The sequence below is a fragment of the Diuraphis noxia genome, unplaced genomic scaffold (genome assembly GCF_037042655.1).
Source record: "Diuraphis noxia isolate RWA-SAM2 unplaced genomic scaffold, SU_Dnox_SAM2 contig0002, whole genome shotgun sequence".
NCBI lineage: Eukaryota > Metazoa > Arthropoda > Insecta > Hemiptera > Aphididae > Diuraphis > Diuraphis noxia.
In genome coordinates, this window is record NW_028301712.1 from 80,872,000 (window position 1) to 80,894,522 (window position 22,523).

Sequence of the window (22,523 nt, forward strand, 5' to 3'; positions counted from 1 at the left end):
TATATGGACATTAGATATTATGCCTGGTAGATATTCTTTGTGCTTTATATATGTAATAATATGAATTATACGAACCACTTTGAATTTCAGTTTAATTTTTACTATATACATAAATTAGTATAATACACTATAATATATTATAAAATGTCTATACCCATACTTCAATTCGTCGAACTCGGTAGCAACGGTTAGAGTGTTTAATATGTATTTTTTTCATTATGATTATTAATAATTCTGCTAATTACAATTTATCAATAATTATTTTTCTGTGAATAGCTTTTAATAAAAAGATATAATGGCATTAATTATACTAATCGATATACCTACTCTATATACGTAATCCTTTATTTTCCATCTCATAAAGTAATTGACTATATTATAGATAGGTATATATAATACAAATATGTTTAATAAGGCGTGATTCACATATTATAATTTTTTTCAGTTGTTGAGCTTTTACAAATAATAATTAATCTCGAAATAAAATAAAAATATATAAATAAACCAAGTATGTGTAAAAACTTTATCGCTTAAAGTTTGAACACAAATCATTAATATGTTTATATTTTATGAACGCCATTACTTTTTTTTACCAATATGAAATAGTTAATAAAATATTTTTTCTTCTTGCCGAGTAGATTACATATTATCACAATATAATATACCATTCACATGGCTGTGAAATTATTTTTGTCTTACCTTTATACTTTTTTATTTAAGCGCCACTTGAGTAGGTAATTTAAGTTTTATATATACATATGCTTAATTGTACTTTATAATAGGTACACGTTTTTGTATAAACTTATTATTACCCATATACTTATATACATGCATTTTGAGGATAGGTATTATACTTAATTATAATAATACTCGTGTTTTTATTAGAATTTCTTTTGAATTTTGTTTTATATCCTAATTATAATATCAGGTGTATTAAAATTGAAATATCTGTCTGAAAATTTAACGAGCGTAAAAAAATTAATATTATGTGGGTAGGTATTATAGGTACTTATTATTATTTTTATTCAACGAAAATGCCTACTTGTAGGATGATAAAATAAAATTGTGTATTTTCTTTTTTTGCATATAATACACGATATACCTATATACCTATAATGTAGTTTTGATCTTGGTATAATATAAAAATAAAAAGGTTTAAAATAAACGTTTACTGAGTGATCCATTTATATTATTATATTATATTTATATTACACTATTTATATTATGTGTCTTATAACTATACAAGTGTCTTCAATGCATCACCTGCATAATGTACCTACCACGAAATGCATCATTGTACATCAATTAAAATAATAGTACCTGAAATAGGTACACAGTATTTATAACTTATTATATGATGATTAGAATATATAAATATAGCTATTGTATATATAGATATTTTCGAATTTAATAAGTTATTAAATTTGCTTTTTGTTCGTGACTTACACCCACATAACTATATATACCTACACTGCATAATATCACGATAATTCGAAAAAATCAAATATTTTTTATTTTTTATTTTTTTTTTGTATAATATGTTTGTCCTTTTTTCCAGGACCTTTTTTTTATAATTTTTTTCGCAACCCAACAATAATTGGATTCAAATCAAAGCACAAGTTTGCATATATGCATTTTTTTTTTTCTGCCACCGGAGATTGTTGGGGTCGATCGGTTTTTTATTGTATATACACATAATATTTTGTGCCTTATTAAATCGTGTTTCCCCTCCATTCAAATGCGCGTTAAAACGATAGTCCGGGTTCCGGGAGCGTGCAGTGCCGTAATAATAATAATAATAATAATACTCACACACATAATAAAATAATATATACCATGTAGAGGGCACTGTCATGGCGTCGGGGGCGCGGTTCTCCGGCGGTCGTGGTTCCGCCTATTTTCGCTCGTCGTATATGCGGTTCTCTTGTGTTTTATTATATACATATTATATATTTGTATAGGTATACTCAGTGCTGCATAACGCTACTGTTTACTCATTAACGACTCTATATATACATCCATTATGCGAGCGTATATGTACCAACATAGGTACATATTATTATTGTATACAGGTATATGAGGTATATTGCCGTTTCCGACTTAAGGATATGCGCAGAACACACAAGACGTAAACGATTTTCTTGCTCATCGTCGCTGTAGAATTTTGACGTTATGATATTATATATTATTATGTGCTGGATATATGATTTATTTGTACGACGGCTGCGGTAAAAATACGATTCATTCTATTAAATTATATAGAGGACCAAATCATATCAAATTATACATCATTTATTGTATGTATAATGTATATATATAATATTATATAGATAAGTTTACTATTTTCATATTTTATGTTTATTTCGTATACAATCACGTAGATAATATATCATACATCACATTTTACAAAAAAAAAAATAGTCATAATCATACAGAAGTTAAGTAATTTTTACAAAGTATAGTTATACAGTACATTTCATCTTAAAATATAATGTTATTACCTATATTCAATGGTGTGGTGCAACAGATATTTCCACTTGATACAAAAAGCGTATCTATATATGTTATATGCATATTTAAAATTTAAAACAATGTAATTAATATAAGAAATACACGTTGCAAATTAATGCGAGCGCTTATAATGTAATATTATGTTTATAACATCAGATGAACATAATATTATATACAATATTACATTAAAGGGGAGAGATAAACAAACATAAATTGTACAACATACATTTCGACACACTTCTATATGATGTACCAATACACTATATATATATATATATATATATATATATAATTAATTATATGTATCTATATTATTTTGATAATTTAATTTTAGACAATATTACCTATTAAATATAAAAACGCCATAATCTTTTGAACTTTTTCGATGATATGGTTTAAAAAACACCTATTATTATATATTATAATATAAGCTTATATAACTGTAAACATATATATATATATTATACCTATGCTGAAAAATGTATTCATATTGCAATACATATATATATATATATAGGTATAGGTGATCATTAATATGGATTTCTTAGCTTTGAAGATGATTCGTATTTCGTTTGATAATTAGTAATGAGTAATTACTAATTATATATAACAGTTTATACATTACAAATATTTTTTTTTATATTGAGTTTATAATATATATAGTTGATAAAATGTTATACATCACCAATTTCAATTCAACCATGTCGCGGTGATTGTAAATGTACACAAGAATTGTTTAAAAACACTTCAGATAGGTTTGACGTATTATTTTAGGTTTATTCAACAGTCTATTTACTTTATACAATATTAAAACCTACTTACAAAACACTTAACTATTTATAATAATATACAAGTATACAACTAAGAAAGGTATTTATAGTGCTTTAAAAATTGAGGTTTATACACAAATATACATACATATATATTACATATATTGATAAATTATTTTATGTACCTATAAAAAAAATCAAAGTGAAACAATCACGGGGCGTCAAATTAATATATATATATATATAGGTATATATTCTCATAAGCATAAAGGGGACTGAATATGATCAACAAATATTACTTTGTTTGAATGAGGCTATATATTATATTAGAATAGTAAAAAAAATTGAAGAACTTATGTCTATGCCAAGGATGCCAAACATTTCTGTAGCCACGTGTCAAATATTTATTTTGGTTGGATTTTATTTTCACAGCAAGTAAACTATAATTTCATGTCCCTTTTTTTTTAAACTTAAAAATTTTTACATACATGGCTCGAAGGATAAAAATTTGAATGTGACATATTACGCGTCATAGATTTGCCATCTGTGGCCTATGTCATCTATTCAAAAACATTTAATTTATTGTTTTTTAAAATAATTTACTAAAGTTTCAAAATAGTTGCTTCATTCATAGAATGTTATATATAGTATATACGTGACTTGGAGGTAGAAAGTTTAGATTTATAAAACAATAAAAATACTAAAAGACACATAGCACAAACAAAATGTAATTGACTTAGAGAGTCCAAGATAAAATCAAATTAAAAAATGTGTACACATTTATGTATGTAACATTTTGTTATATGTAACAAGCTTAAAAAGAGGTACGTACCTATATAATATACGCGTATAATATATGCATTTTTTCTAATATCTCACTATATAATTGCGTTTGATCAAAAACTGCTGTATGCTCAGAATTATCTATATACTTAAATATAACCATAATTTTTCTATGTGTGCGTGTGTGTGTGTGTGTGTGTGTTTATATATATATTCACTTAAAAAATTCGTATTGAAATAAAACAATATGAAATCTTCTTTTTTTTTTTTTTTTTGAAAGTCTAAACTATAAGTAATGCTCGCCTATTAATAAGATAGGTAATGATAACTGACTGCAGCTCACCACGCACGTCCTTGAATGGATAAATAGGACATGTTTTGCTGTTGATGGTGATGCTGACCAACGTTCTGTCTTGGATACGGCATCGCGGTGTTGGTCAGCAACTGGTGTTGCGGCGGTTGGTGCTGCTGCTGATGGTGCCCGACGTTGGGTGACCCATGATGGTGATGGTGAGCGTGGTGATGGGGGTGGACGGGCACTGGTACGTGACCACCGTGGTGCATAGCGGGACTGTGGCCGTTGCAATTGTTGCCGCCGGGCGCAGTCTGTTGGCCAGACGGGTCTGACGTACCCGAACACGGTTTGCCGTCTTTCACTAAAACGGGCACGGCCACTCGTCGTGGCGAACTCTGAGCCTGCGAATAAAAGTAAACTCAATATATAAGACTTAACGCGCGTTACTATATTTATCATAATCGGTTCGTTTAAAAATTGTTACTGAGGTTACTGGGTAAGCACCCATGTATAATAAACAGTTATAGGTACTTATAGGTACTCACAACTTTTAACTTGAATGGTTATAAACAAAATATGTAATTTTTTATAAATACTCTTTTCTATACAAACAAAACTCTTTATCTCGTACTTAACTTAGTATCTAGTATAGTAGTTTTATGTGTAATACTGCTTTGAACTTGGTATTTTTATATAGGTTTGGCATAAATTAAATTGATGAATGATAATACTAATTTAGATATTATTACAACGTGCGGGACATAAGATTATAATATCAATTAATAATTTAATGATAAATCAAATATGACGCGTTCTCTTTTAAAACATTATCTCACCTGATTTTGGGCATTCTGTTCAGCCATAGCTTTTTCTTTCGCCTGACGTTTGCACTTGTATCGATGGTTTTGGAACCATATTTTTACCTGTAAAATACCACATCAATATTAATTTAAGCATTCGAAAGATATGGAATACTGTAAAAAAAACTCCCTTCTCAAACATCTAATGATTCTAACGCATAATATAATAAATCAATTGATTGAAAAAAACAATTTAAAGTTACCTACAACTTTATTATACAATTGTACAAAGTTGTACATGCACATGTTTGTAGGATAATTCATGAGCTGCATGTCATCCCTTATTGTTGGTATATGCAACTGAATGCAGGGGCAGCGAGAGGGGGGCAATCGGGGCAGTGGCTCCGGGCCCAGCGATTATAAAAATATAATTAAGGCCCCGAAATTCTGATGAAATTATATTTTATACTGTTCAGAGATTATAGTTAGTTTGGATAATATTAATATATAATCTAATTTCCGAGCGGAGTAAAGAGAAAATTTTTTTGTGTACCAAAAGGTATAGCATTCAGAAGACTATATACACATAGACTGTTATTTATTTGGACCGGGGCCCCGCAAATCCTAGCGCCGTCTCTGACTAAATGTATATACACTGCATGCCATCGTGTACGGTATGTAGGCATGCTTACCTACATTATTATCGCCTTATTATCGGTTAATGTGATGAGTACTATGGTTTCAGTTGATATTAATAGCTATAGGTTGGATATAGGTATTATAGCTACATAATAATTGTCATCGTCACAATATTTACAATGTTACATTGTCAAAGGCTATATAGGCGGGGTGTACGTAAATAGAAACGGATCCAACTGAGCATTTATGTATATAAGTCGATGTTGAGAGTCAAAAGATGACCAACATTAATATTGACAGTGAATGAGAACGAAGTGGAAATAAAATTGAAGAGGTGTTTTTAAAAGTGCTCGCGAACCGAGTGCACTCTACGCGGCTTTTGGATAACGGTTTAAAGACTAACTCTTTTGACCGAACGAACGGGATCCGCCGCCGCCGTGCATACTTGAGGCCGCCGCCTCCACGAGTATCTGCGAATAATTCCTACATAAATTCACTTCACTTTTCAAAAGTACTCGGCTTCTACTCGGCTACTTGTCCGTATATTATATAAACGATACGAGTGCACGCCATTCACGCAGATTTTTTACGTCTGTACCTCCGCCTCCGCCGCCGTCGCCAACAGTTATTTAAATGGTTATTATTTTTTTTTTTTAATGTTTTCTCCATTTGTGTGCATTATACGAATACTGAGTAGTATATAGGCACATAAATGGCATGATAATAGCATATAAGTTACGTACATATATGGTACATATAATAGCAAGTACATGTACTGCAGCTATATTGTTTATAGTGCGTGTGTAATTAGGTACATTTATATAATATACCCATCGTTCGATAATCATTAAAACAATGCCTACCTATGCTAATTATTATCACAATATACATAGGTATTATATGTAATATATATGCACGCCTACGAGGTTTTTAAATAATGTGATGAACTGCAAGAGTACAATAATTATTATGCGCATTATATATTAGTATACTTCTCTTGTAAACCACTGTTTCGATGGGTATATAGGTACGTGCTCGACGCGCGAATTACCGCCATATACTAGAGAGATATACTAACATATAATATGATAATATTATTATGATACGGTGATGTTGAAATTGAGCGTAAATTATATAATATTCACCAAAGACTAACGATGATATTATAATGTAATATAAAGTATAATAGCCATATAATTTCAAGTGTATCTTTGTATTTATAAACCACTCGATGCGATGGATTTTTTGTTTTTAAAACCCACAAAAACAGCGCAACCATATCCATAGTATTATACGGGAGAGCGTGGTATACTCGTATAATAATGCATCGATTATTTTTTCTGTAAGGCTATCATATATCTAGCATTTAATTTTAGTAGTTATGAGTTTGTTACTATTACAATGAAACTTTTAATATTTTATACTTTATCGACAAGTCTAACTATTAATATAGTTTATGTCTACAAGACAACAAATATCTTTTCATACGTCAAAGCTTAATTTAATAAATAATTTAAGAACTCAAATCAAGTTATATTTTTTCTTTGTTTTAAATATTTAATATGATAAAAATACATAAGAAAACATATTAACTACCTATAAGAATGTATACCTGTAGGCTGTAATATAGGTAATATAATGTTAAGAACTATTGTATATACAATCTGCAGTGAATCACAAGATGACTCGGAAAACGTGGATACGAAAGTTAAACTGCATCACGACGATATACCAAAATTATAAACGATCGAATGGAAGACCATAAAAGTGAATATAATTAAATAAAAAAAATATTATGTTTTCGAGACATCGATCATCGAGTGAACGTTCATGTTCACAAAACACGCATATAGGCGTAAGACAGCTAGGCATGTCAAACTCAAAGTATAAAGTGGACCAAATATATTGAAAAGCTTACTATGATGCCTATGCGAGTCGCACATGGACATTTAAAAAAATAATTCTTATTCGATTAGTTTATCAGAAAATAAGACAGTATAATAATGTATACCAAATAAACCAATCTTTAAGAATCTAAGATAGTTGTGACACGGCATTAATATTTTATTGTTTTCATTATATTATTTTATGTTTTTAGTCGTTAATATTGGCAGCCACGGACCACAACAAATTGAGTTGAGAGCCACAAGCGGTTTGATATGCCTGTTGTAGGATATCCTCGTGGTTACCGGTTACCGTACATAAAAAAACGATATCATTTTAAAAGAAAATAGAAAATTGCAGGTCGAACCATATTACATTTTAACGTATGCATAGCGTTTGTGCTCGCGGTGTATAATAAAATAATAATAATAATATAGCGTATAATATAATATAAACACAACAAAATATATTATTATTATTATATATCGTCGTACGGACGGCAGCTATCGACCGACATTACGCGTTAGGAACGAGGGGGGGGGGGGGGGGGTTCGACGAGTGTATTATATATAAGCCCCGCGTGCGCCTAAAATACGATTGTTGGGGGGGGGGGGAGGCACATAAAAACCTAAACAGTAGTCGCTGCGATTATATAAAATATAATACATACATATTATTATGTATACAATATATTATATATATATACGAATATGGCTCTCGGGGTCTTTGCCGCAACATCTGGCGCCCCGGCGGCCCCGTATACCGCGCGTATACCGTGCATATACCAGGCACAATCTGTCGGCCATTGTTCTGGTGCCGCCACCGCGCACCGGGTATATACCGATCATCATCTCGAGTGGTGCCGCGCATATATGCTCTCGCCACTTCAGACGTACGTTTTTCGGAGGGCTCGCGATGAATACGCTTTTGTGCCCCCCCTGCGCAACGCACTGCTGCAGCGGCAGCGGCACCACCACGCGCACCACCGTGTACTGTCGTGTGCGTGCGTGTGCTTGCGCCGCGTATATATATGTACATAATATTATATATGATAATACATTTTAGCGACCACCGCCGATATATATTATTATATACGATTAAGCTGCGTAGTAAAAAATAAATACACAAAAGCCTGGTGTCTCGGCCATGGGTGGTGGTGGGTGATGATGGTGATGGTATATACGAACAGAATGGGGGCGGCGACGGGTGGCGCACTGCAGAGGAAACCGGCGCGACTAGAGAAACGATAATAATAATACGCGCTGAAGCGGTCCCCTGCATCATCGTGATTGTTTAATATTATGTACGCGCGCGACGAGAGATCGCAACGGTGGCGGCGGAGTGGTGGTGGGACAGACGCACGCGTAACCCCGGAAAATGTTTAAGCCTCATTAACCGCACGCTGCAGCCCAAACGTTTAAGCCGGGTTACAATAGGGCGTAGTTCATCGGTTGAGCCGCGATAATCTCACCGCGTGACGCCAAACGAAATCTTATATTATGCATTATGTCTATACATACGTACCTATACGCGGACATTATATAAATCAATATTACAGACTTAAGTGTCAAAACGCATAAGAATCTAATTTTGCTTTATATTTTGAAAATTGTTTTAAACTATTACCGTGAATACGGATTTAATACCTAAATATAATATAATACGTAAATACTTTTTTTGGAAATTAGTTCGTTTTATTTTTAAGCACAATCAGTGGACGTTAAATTAAACAATAATCGTCTCAAACAATAGCCGAAATAAATTGTACCTATCCGTCCCATTTATCCATTTATTGTGAAACACGATTGCGAAACAACTCACAAATATATATATATAGAATTCGGCGTACCTATAAATTTATAATAAATAAACAAGGAGTGTACCTATATTCTATATTTTAGACATATTGGTATATCGTTATGAGTATATGATGACGCCAATAGTCCATAAACATGGGCTGGTCGCTGGTGTGTACTATTACCGCCTTTATTTGTTCTAATAAAGGAAATTATACTATACTTCAACCCATCATATAATATTATAAGACATCAAGTAACCAATCGAAATTTTAAACAGAACGAGTCACGATTAAAATATATTATTAACTATATACGTATTTTAACTATATTGTGCCCTGCTACCGGTTAAAAAAAAAATAATATTAACTTTATGTACAAACATTCTAATCGAACTCGTTGACCCTCTTATACACATGCATAAAATGTTGTAGCTGAAATATTATATTATAAGACATAAAATTATCTATTATATTATATATTTAGGTATATTATACAACCAAGAACCTCTAATCCAAAATGATCTGTTCATTCTTCATAGAGTCATATATATGTATATATAATTATTATAGATGATGTATGAAACTTTTAGAGTTTTTATAATACCTAAAATTTTGTCTATAACAGTATATTAGTGGGTACTTATATAGAACTTGATAAAAAATTGCCGCCAACACATTTATTATACGTAAATTATATGTATTTATGCTTATGTATCATGTATAGGGTATAGTTTGTAATATTATAAACTTTAAAATAAAAAATGCATACAAGTAATTATTATCGTGCTGACTATTATTGATTGAACCTAAATATTACCTAATATAGTAATAACGTCTCAAAGCATAAAACCCTTTTTTATTGTGTCAATAGTAAAATATAAATTGGATCGTTAATAAAATAGTAGTGTATCAAAAAACAAGTATATATACTGATAAATTATACTATAAGCCAATAAGCCATTACGGTATGTCATTTTATAATTTTATAGGAGATCGTTTATCGGACCATTAGTTATTACAGATAATATTACGCCAGAAAAAATTCAGTTTAAATAACAAATTTTAATTTGTTTATCGAACTTTAGGACTAACGTTATTATTACATCATATTATCACAATAAATGCTTAAAAAATAAAAATATTTATGTATCAAGTTAAAAATATATTAATACATTTTAAATATGTTTTGATATTATATAGGTACCTATATTATAGTAAATTATGGAAATTGAATAAATTTGAAGTTGTGAAACAATTATATGATTGAATAAATATTTTTTAAATTTAATGATTGCTTTAATTTAACATTTAGACAAAAATTACGATTAATAATTTTTATTTAATCACGACTAATTTGATTATATATATTGATGATTTTTTAATGAATAACTACTTCTTATATTTACAAGTTAAAGTATACTTTATATTTGTCATCATTTTAGATAATACATAATCATAATATAATTATACTTATTATTTACCTGTGTAGGAGTTAAATGAATTAGACTAGCCAAATGTTCTCGTTCAGGCGCTGATAAATATTTTTGTTGTTTGAACCTCCGTTCTAGTTCATAAACCTATAAAAGTAATACAATAACTATAATATTGGTTATTTCGTCTTTTCTAAAGTAAAGCGTATAGGATAAGACATCGATTTTGGAAAGGAAATAAATACATACACAAGCCAACGCTTAAACGCCCAAAGGGGAAGAATATTTGGACAATGTACAAATGGGATGGATGTGTTCGTGTCAAAACGATGCCTTCGTGGATTTGACGTGACGCCTGATTGTGTTTACATTTATATAAGAAATGTGGATTTTGAGACAGTTTAAGTGTGCTGTAAACATCTATGAACTTGAATAGTAAATATAGTTTTGGGTTTCAGAATATACATTCTCGCGTTCTCGAACGTAAATAAAGATCATATAGTAGGTATGTATGGTATAATATATGTGCACATTGTGCACTGATATAAGGACTCAAACTAAAAAATAAAAATAAAGTATACTTTATATAGGATGACATTTTAGACAAATGTATTACTTTACAAAATACAACTTCACATTTAAATTGAAAAAATTAAATAGAATGTGAATTGAAAAAATAATATTATAAAATTGTCAATTATGTATTGGTTATAGCTGTGTATTATAGCTGTAAACGCATTGACGCATAATTACTGATCTGATATTCATTATATAATTCTTACGTAATATGTATAAAAGTAACAAAAAAAACTTAAATACAACATTGTTTCTGAGTCAAAAGTTTTATAATTCCGCTGCACTTGGGTTAAAATTAGAATTTGTAAAAATAAAAATAAAACATAAAGAATTGAAACGTATTCGAAATTATACGATTGTATCTATATAGTATATAGAATATCATACATAATATATATATATGTTATATAGTTTAACGTACTTGAGCCTGAGTGAACAGCACTCTCCGCTTTCGTCTCTGGGTAAGTGGAAACTGTAGAGGTGGTTTGATATCGCATTCCATGTTTGTCATACCATTCATCGGGGTGTTTGACGAGCCCATCAATCTGGATACTGCAATAACATACGATCGTCATTAAATTTGAATTTTTGGCATGGTATAATATAAAGGTCAACGACTTTTCAGCCTAAAAACAGCGCTCATTGTGGATTCATTATACGTCTATATACCTTTATACTATAAATACGTAAGGGTCTGGCGAATAATCCCTGCAACACCCCCTTTAAACCACCATGTAAGATGCTCGTTTATTGACTCATGAATATTTCATAATATAATATAGTATATTATATATGTATATTTGAACAAGCTTATTATACCTTTTGATCTACGTGAAGCTTTCCTCACTTTTTATGTATTTTCTCCCTAGATTATTTAAATTTATTAAATTTATGGTAAGAAAAATTGTTAATTATCTGCTTACCTATATGTAACATTATAGATCCTATTGATACGTATTATCATCTCATTAAAAATATATCACGTGAGTATTGATTTTAATAAATTGTATTACCTCTAACATTATAATACAACTGCATCACAATGCATGTATGAATTTCAAGTTATTTAGAGGTTATTTATTTCAGGTTGTTTATTCAATTGATAAACAAAAAAATTATTAAAGATTCAACAATATATTTTAAAAATTGCTTCAATATATTTCTTACAAAACAAACATTTTTAAATTAATTCTTACGACGTAATATTAATTATTCCTCATCCTGTATGCCACTACTTGTGTACCTAATTAACATATTACATTATTACGTATGTTATGACCTAAACACTTATTCGTATATTGTATCTGTCATTAATAATATTAAACGATTTATAAGTTTATAATGTACATAATCATAATATAGAACCTTAGATATTTATTGTATAAAACGCACGTTTCATGAATAAACCAGTTCATATAAACTGCTTACACTGACCTACGTTGTCTAAGTTTCACGTAGATGTAGGTTCATCATAATATTCTTATAGTACAATATTGTATATTAGTTGCCTATAAAATATTGTTTTATAAAATTACATTATATAGTAAAATTAATATTATAATTATTATATTATAATCTAATATATTAATTCAGTATAATAATAATATTATGTTCAATCAATTTACGCAGCAACTGCATGTCTGCATTACGACGAAGCGTTTATACGAAATAGTGTTTATCAAGTACTGTAGGTTCCAATTATTATTTTGATGACAGGACGTACGTTCGTATACATAGCCACCGATATATATTAATGTACCCTACCAGCTACCACACGCACTGACATACACACACACAAACACACACACACAAGCACATTGTTCATGCCAGTCACAAAGCAAACACTAAATATATATATATATATATATATTATAGCCATGCCTTGTCAACTACAAATGGAGCGTGCGATATGGGTCCCGAGCTTTTTGTGCACGCATTATCCAGAGACGATTTTTGACAGGTTTTTGCTTAACAGAGGGGGAGGGGGTTAAGGAATCGATAAACACCCTGTACATAATATAATAATAATATATTCGAAGACACGTGTCAGTATATAAGAACAGAATTGTGCGAGTGCGCTGCAGTGTGTACAATATAATGTACCTATGTCACTGAATATCGTATTTATGTGATCTCACATATATAAATGTTCACCCATACAAGTATTATTGTACAATGTCATATATTAAGCATATACTCGGGAAACGAGTTATACCTATCCAAGAAATAATCAAACACTATGTGTATAATCAATATCAATTTAGAGAAAAATGTACACGTACCTATATATTGTATTATTGTTATAATGAAGTAAAAAATAAAAATAAAAATAGCTATGTAAACCTAACGCTATGGCAGTACCCAAAGTTATTATTATGGATTAATGATAAAAATATTATCAGTTAACGTGGAGTTAATGTAATCATGTAAATGTCTAACAAATACTAGGCATATGAGATTTTTTGTAATCGTATAAGGGGGTTAGTTATAGTATAATAACTAATACCCGGACATTTTTTATATATACGGGCCACATAAATAAAATGTATGGATATCATGGTTGGCCCTGAAAAGGACTTTTTAGGTTGAAGACCGTGGTTGGTATGATTGGTTGACGAACTTTGCATTATTGTCGTATATATCAGATATATCTCATAAATTTGCAATCTCGTCGTTCCAGGAACAAAGCTTAAAGGTTCCTACCATGTCAATAAATACCGACACGATAAGAAGAAGAAAATATAAATAAAATTGATTTTTTACGTGAGCCAATATTATTTTTATGCCATACCTACTGCACAATGAAATGTAGGTATATATGTTGAAATTTAAATTTACTTGTAGGTATACAAATAATAAATAATGATATTCTATATAAATGCCTCTCAGATTAATAAATAATAATAGCAACTAATTATCTGATAAAATTACAATCTATATTATACGAAATAATACATATGTGTTTTTAATTTTGATTTTAATAATTAATCTAAAAACACATAAGGAAATTTAAATAATATAACTAAATAGATATCTTCAATATCGCATAATAGTATATAACATGACATTTGTACGTCCAATTCTTATTAGTTATTAGATGTTTTAGTTTCAAACTGGACAATTTGTAAGTAATATACTTATTTGGAGAACTAAAAAGACAATAAATAATTATTGCAATATTTCCTATTTGAGTGCTATTAAAACTGTACGTTTTCAAATCTTATTCCGTAACTTGCTAATTAGGTACATATAGTTATAAATAGGCACGAGTTTAACATAACGTTCAAGTCAGCAATATTATTCTGCAATATAATTAACGTTTTAGTAAACAATTAGTTACTAATTAAAAATTTCTTTTAAGTTGTAAACAACGTTAAGTCAGCAGCAAACAATAATAAATCTGTATATATTATACTTACTCGAGTATACTTAAGTAAGTGGTTAAATTTGTTGTTATTCTGAGAAACTTGTTAGATTACAGTTTTATTATTTTCAATATTTAAAATAAATTTTAATGTTTACTAGGTATTGAGATTCATACTTAGCAAAGTTTGAAGAACCGTTTAAAAGTTCAAAAGATATTAAATGCACCTATACTTCTTGTAACCATCAATATTATTCTTTAGGTTTGGACTGCTAGACAATTTAGTATTTACAAATGTATGTATTAAAATTTATGTTACGAAATTATTCGTCAGGTACACGGCCAATTCCCCGTTTTTATTTAAGAATAAACGATGGTATATTTGTCTATTATTTAATAATTTTATATTTTTATCGAATGGCAGTTATAAAATGTATAATATGACCACAAAAAATAATATAGTTATAACTAATACCTACTTGCGACAACATATAATATGCATATTACTTCTCAGTTTTTTATAGATAGTTAAATAAGAATGAAATATTTGCTCAAAACTACAATACAAAATATAGATTTTCTGGAAATGGACCCACTGCAGCCTTTTGAAACTAAATGAGTCGATTTATATATTGTATTATATAAATGATCCTATGCTATAAAATATAAAATTATATAAAACCTTATGATATTGTTTTAGTGAAGATATACCTCCCAATTATTCATAACAGAAAAAATTATTTAATTTACATAAATGTACATTTAACAATTAAATTATTTCAATTTTAAAATTTTTTTTTTAATCGAACATTAACTGCTGTTATGTAAATCTATAAAAAAATTACTATTTTTGTTAGCACATATAGGTACAACATTTTTTACCGTTATTTAATATAAATAATACTTATTCACAAGTCATGATTTCTCACATTATTTTCTGACTTATTTCGGTATTAAGGCAAACATTAAAACCTAAAGAAAAATGTAGGTATACCTACAACTATCCCACGAGTTCCGTTCTACGTTTTATACTTACATATATATATAAAAAAAAACAATATGGTCGGGTTTGACAGACCTTGACGAGCACAATTTATTTTAATGGCCGCCCCTTCGTACATGGCCCACATCAATAATTCCGCATTTCCTTTTCCATCGGTCCGGCAACATGGCATAATATAATAATAATATGTACGATATGGTTATATCTATAAACGTATATAATAATATATGTATTATATCATATTATGATATATGCATATATCACAAGAGATACGCGTTAACAACCGTGATTCGGTATCGTCGTATTGAAAGCCTATTTAGTATTTACAATGCGCGTGAAACCATATAGGTAATATATATAGGTAATATAAGAATTATGATCGAATAAAGGATATCCGGACGGGTAGTATTGTATTTTTCGTCCGCGATTGACTCATCCGGCACCTTTCGAGTGGGCGTTTCACGTGTGTATATTGCCACCGATTTTTTGAATGAACGAAAATTATTATCTTTGACAAATCGGGAAATGCGGCTATTATATTATTATTATTATTATTATTATATTGTGTACACGAAATAACGCGTTGAAAGGTTCTTTTTAAAACGCATTATAGCTGCAGATATATATCTGCTGCACAGTGATCTTAACATTCTACTACATCACTGTAGCATCGTGGGTGTCCCCCGTCCAGAGGAGTGAGAGTAAAAAAAAAAAAACCCCGGTAGAAAAGATAATATTTTGATAGCTTGATTGCTATCGGGCGAGGGAGAGGGTTCGTTTATATACGATTGAAATAAACCAATAACAAGCGCATTGTCGGGCGCGCGCGTCCGGGAAGCGTATATATTTTTACCTGTTTGTCAAAACCAAAACTACGTCAATGTTTTTCTAAGTTTCCGAAGCCACGAAATATAAAAATTTTTAATGAGTCTTCCCCCTGCTCCTCCCTTTTATGCAGTCGTCATCATTCGTTCCCGAATGGAATTCGTTTCGGTCGCCGTATTTGTATTTGCCAAACATCGGTAGCCGGTCGGTATTATACAGGTCCAGCAGGCCTTGAAAATATTTCTTAGGCAAACAATGCTCAAGCTATATACAGGGTGACAAATATTATTTTAATGCTGAACGGAATAAACGAAACGCACAATAGTCCGTGTATATCGTGCTTGGGCACATAGTTCATTCATAATATATATATGATGGACATCATTGGGAAATACACATAACAAAATGTGCTTGGTAACGTCCAACAGACGTAGCTGGTTTACCTACCTTTATATACATACATTATTATGACTATACCAATCGATTTTATTGTTAGACGTATGATATGGAGGTCATAGTATTATTTTAGACGTTCGATTTATAGCCTTGTTAGAATATTCTCTCTTGTCTAAACGTACAAAACACGCTGTTAAAACAAGATTTTATTGTTTAGATAGACATTTTTTTTTTTACAAAGAGATTTAATTATGGTTTAAGAAAACAATACTACAAAATATGAAATATTTTAATTTTGTATATATACAAACGTTGAAACGTGTTTATTGAATTAAGTTAATGCATTTAAAATAATACGTAAAGCTTTGGTTGGTTTTAAAAACGTTGATTCAATATTAAAATGTATTACCCAATAAACATTAAAAATATTTTTTTATCCTAGTAATATTTATATTGTTATAGGCTTAGGTATAGCAAATATTGATAAATTAAATCTGTAAAAACAGCTTTAGTTAATTTCTACATTTTGTTAATATTAAATAGTTTATTCCACAAAATAATAAAAGAGTACCTACTGGATAGACCTAGCTAACACTAATAATAAATATGCATATATTTCTGTATAATTTATAATATTTTATAGTACAATTATTTTTGGAAATTAAATAATACTACGACTCGCGGTTATCAACCAACATAACAATGCTATATGAATACATTTTTATTGAAATTAATTTATCTGAAGCATCATAAAAGTATAATATTGGTACAAAGATTTTCATTTTTAGTAGGTTATAAAATTTTAATTTTAAATTATTTAAAAAAGTATATTAAGTTGATTTAATATATAGGTCTTAATTTACTGTATATATTGTAATTAATTTACGCTTAACAACTTCATGATGTTAAAAAATTTTTATTATATCAATAAGTTCGATGACCTTGTATGTCAGAAAAACTTTTAAAAAAAAATTTAAAAAAATGATAGGTCTATAGAAACCTATTATCTATTTTATTATTAAGTAAAAGATATTATGAAATATGAATTATAATATCATTGTAACATTATTATATTATATTTAAATTATACACATGATTAAACGTGCAGTTTCATCAGAAGTTAACGAATAATAATTAATTATTCATAAGTTAACTTAAATAATGTTATAGCAGTTCTTACATCTAAGGTAAATCTTAGTCCTTATACAGGTATAAAAATCAATCCTTCATGCATATTTTTCCAATTTTTATAAGACCCTATCATTAGCAATGTTGTTACAAAATTGGGTTTTATTTAAAAAAATATATATGTTATACCTACACTTACGATTGATGGATATTATTAAAATAAACATTGAAGTATTAAACACATACGACAGATTATATTAGGCAAATTATTTATCCTATTCGATTTTAATCATTAGCGCATTATAGGTTAGTGAATTAATAATACATAATATAATATATACAACGGCCGCCCATAAAAAGCTTTAGGCAGTCGATAAAGACCTAAGCGTAGTGGGGCGGTTCATAATAAAAGAGGGATAATGACATTATAACGACTGTTGTAATAACCGGTTAGATAGTGTACATCCCGCGGCCAAATGTTTTGCGGAAAAAGGGGTTCTCGTATAAACGGATCCCGGTCTAATCCAATATGACACCCTGAATGCACACCCCCGGCGTATTTTACGGTCGCTTGGGCATGTTTGTGTGAAAAAACATAAACATCCTTCGATTAACGATAATAAATCTTTATAGGTCTAATTTGGAATAAAAATGTGTAGAAACATTTTTAGTTTTATTTATACTATACTTATATATACCATTTAAGCTTAACATAATTTTTGCAGGTATAAGCAAATATATGATAGAAAATTATTGTACACCAAATTACAAACCTGCTATGAGATGTTATGTTTAAAAATATTATTATTTTTTTATCCGTCGATTTAGCAATAAATGGGTAGGTATAACTCATGATAATTGAACATTTTATTAGCATTTTGTTGACTTATCATCATAATAATATATTCAATACTAAAACATTTAAATATTCAATAAGGTGCTTTGGAATAACATATTCGAACTTAGGGTCAATATTTTCGACCAAAACTCATAAGATTCCTTAGCCTTAAAGTAATAAGTAATTTATTATATTTGAATATGTATATCAATAAAATACCTAATGTAATACAATAAATATGTTGAAATTGTTTGTATATTACGTCAATTTTTATTTTATATTGAAGGAAATAGTATATCACATTTTCATACCTTTTTGTTATAATATAATGATTATATAATTATATAATACCAAATGAGCTATTTTGTCAACTTAATTTCAAATATAAGAAATGGTTGGTAAATTGATCGTTTTATTATTATTATTTCATAAAACTATGTAATATATGTAGTTGAACTTTAAAAATCTAGTTGTCAAGTACTCAAGTAGTCAAGTCTTAGAATTTGCTTTAAAATAGCTTTAGGTAAAACTATAAATAAATATATATAAGTATGATTGTCGTACCCTATTAATTTTAAATACTTATGGATGTAGGTGTATGTATATTTTAATATTGAAGAATTTTAACACATTTATATGCAAGGTTTATATACAGGGTGTCCCACAGAGATCTGACATTCTGACAAATTAAATAACTTTTGTTCTAATCAATATTTTTAAAAAATTCTTTTAAATATAATCCATAGACACTTGCGCTACATTTTTAGAATACATTTTTAATTTTTTAATAAATTGATATAAAATGTTTTTGAAATATTCAATATAGCCAATTTGTAAATTTGATTTTCAGAAAAATTTATATGGTAAAAACACTTATTTAAGTCAAAAGGCTGATTTTTTACAATTTTTTTAAATATCAATATTTTCGTTTAAATTATATAGTAATTTATAGTTTATACATCATATATTATTTAAATAAATACAATAAAAAAAAATAATTAGATTTTAACATGCACTTATTTAAAAATGTTTTTATAAAATCAGCCATTTGACTTAAATAAGTGTTTTTACCATATAAATTTTTCTAAAAATCAGATTTACAAATTGGCTATATTGAATATTTCGAAAAAAATTTTCATCAATTTTTAAGTTTTTTATTTTCAGTATTAAAAAATAAAAAAATAAATGTATTCTAAAAATGTAGCACAAGTGTCTATGAATTATATTTAAAAGAAATTTTTTTAAAATATTGATTAGAACAAAAGTTATTTCATTTGTCAGAATGTCAGATCTCTGTGGGACACCCTGTATATATAATATATAGCACCTATAATATTATATTATTAACAATATTTAATTTTTATTTCAAATATCGGAAATTTAAAAAGTCTAAATCGTCTCTTATTATTGATGATATACATATATAGTCATTGTATATAGCGTATTGACTATATACAATGTTTGCAGCTTAGCTTAACAAATTAACAACACGACAGTGTGTGTGTTATTAGGAAGTAAATTTGAAATTTGACTGTGAAACATTTAATTGATTTATATGTATAATTTTACAAATAATATTTAATGTCAGTATAAGGTCAAAGAAATTATTCGAACTTATAATAGCGGCCTCTACAGAATTGGTCAATACGTGTTTGGTGTTTAGAATATTATATATAATATTAACCTACTTGCAAATCGTGGATCGTTGGCTGGTGTCCCATACCACGTGGCCGAATTCCCGTACGACGTTACCATGTCCGGCTGACAATATTGAGGTGGCGGCGGCGGCGGTGCCGGGAATTGCGGGTGCACGTGCCAGCTGGCCGCGGACGGGACCGCTCCAGGGACGTTATTATTGTTGTTGTTGTTACCTCCACCGCCGGACATGGCTCCTGGGCTTCCGGAGGCACTGCCACCGGTGCTACCGGCCGTGCTGGACCTGTGGTACGGAGAAGGCGAGCCGCACAGCTCGAGCTTACGGTATTCCTCGATTGGGCTGAGTATGTCGGTAACAGAGAACGGTGTCGTGTGCGCGGCGTGATGGTTGTGATGGTGGTGGTGGTGCGGTTTGGGGCTCAGCGACATCGCTAGGTCAGCGCTGTTGAGCTCCGGCAGCAGGTCGCCCGAGCTCTCGGAGAACACGGCTGATGCCGCCGACGAAGCGGCCGTCACCGAGAGAGCCACTTTCGCGGTTTGTCCGAAAAATTTTTACCCGGAAAAACGGTCGTGCCGAATTTTTTCGCCGTTTTTTATTTTTCGGCGCCGGCGGAATGCGGAATCGGCGACTGCACTATCACGTCATCGCGGCGAACGAGTTTTTTCCAAATATTTTTAACGCGATCCGCGTGTGTGGTGGCGCGGCCGAGAAAAAAAAGGAAAAACAATAATAATAATAGCACAAAATAAATAAACTCTGAGGCTCTCGTATGTGGAGCACCACCCGAAACTAGTGTCACTCGAAACTGGACTACTCGACGTCGACGAGAGGACTCGAGGGCCGCACTCGAGTGGCGGAGCCCCTCGGCCCCGCGCGACCCAACCGGCCGTGGGACGGAACCGCGTGGAGGCGTGGCCGACGGCGACCAATAGCTGCGGTACCTGTGCCGAGACAATGCGAAAGGTTGCGATGAAAAAAAAAAAGAATGAGAGAAAGAGAAAAAAGTTTTACACTGCAGCGCGCGTATACGTATATACGAATAAGGGTAAAAATCGTAGATAACAATCGGTAGCGATTCGGAAAGGTTGGGTGGGGGGGGGGGGGGGGGGGGTCGGTGATAAAAACAGTTACCGGGTGCAATAAAAATAGCGATATTTCCGGTCGTGTATAACCTTTATATGTAATATATGTATATACAATTATTATACATATATATATATACCTATATATATAGAGAGGTACGTGGTATATTATGCTCGTACATACCTATGCGACAAAACAGTCGTATGTATAAAATAAATACTCGAAGGGCACAGGATTGGTTTTGATATGGCACTTCGGCCCGATGGGAAAAGTAGGGTTTTATAGCAGTGGTTAGGGTGGGGGGCTCTCGTGCGCGCTAGAAGCATTATCGTCTCAAAGTAGCGTAATCAATTACACGCAAAACGAGTACTGGCGAGAGGTACTTATCGCTACGAAAGACAACACCATTTGACTTAGCCAAGTGCATCATCGCATCGCCTCCACTATACACCACGCTTACTGCACTCTCTTTAACTATATAAATAAATAAATATATATATGAGTATGAAGAATCCGAAATCGGTTAACCGAAAGCCGCATCGATATATGATGTGTATAGATACTTATATAGGTGTACGCGACGCGTATTATTATGTAATGAGATATATATAACTATGTATAGCACATATAAGTGCACTGCAAGATATATCCATGTGGGACGGGAGTTTCGATTTCCATCTAAATTGCGTTGTTTTGCTACAGAATGGTTATTGTATAAAAAATATTTCTGAACGGTGGTTGAT

At 30.5% G+C, this 22,523-nt stretch overlaps 1 protein-coding gene across 1 annotated transcript; it reads right to left on the reverse strand.

The window, feature by feature from the left end:
• Positions 1–3,991: 3,991 nt before the first annotated feature.
• Positions 3,992–21,542, reverse strand: LOC107170625 (homeobox protein Nkx-2.4-like). The gene is made up of 5 exons (XM_015520791.2): positions 20,729–21,542; positions 11,908–12,038; positions 10,962–11,057; positions 5,196–5,282; positions 3,992–4,760 (listed from the first exon to the last, which is right to left on the reverse strand). Exons 1-5 carry the CDS (start codon positions 21,123–21,125, stop codon positions 4,404–4,406), a joined length of 1,068 nt encoding a protein of 355 aa, XP_015376277.1. The 5' UTR covers positions 21,126–21,542; the 3' UTR covers positions 3,992–4,403.
• Positions 21,543–22,523: the final 981 nt, after the last annotated feature.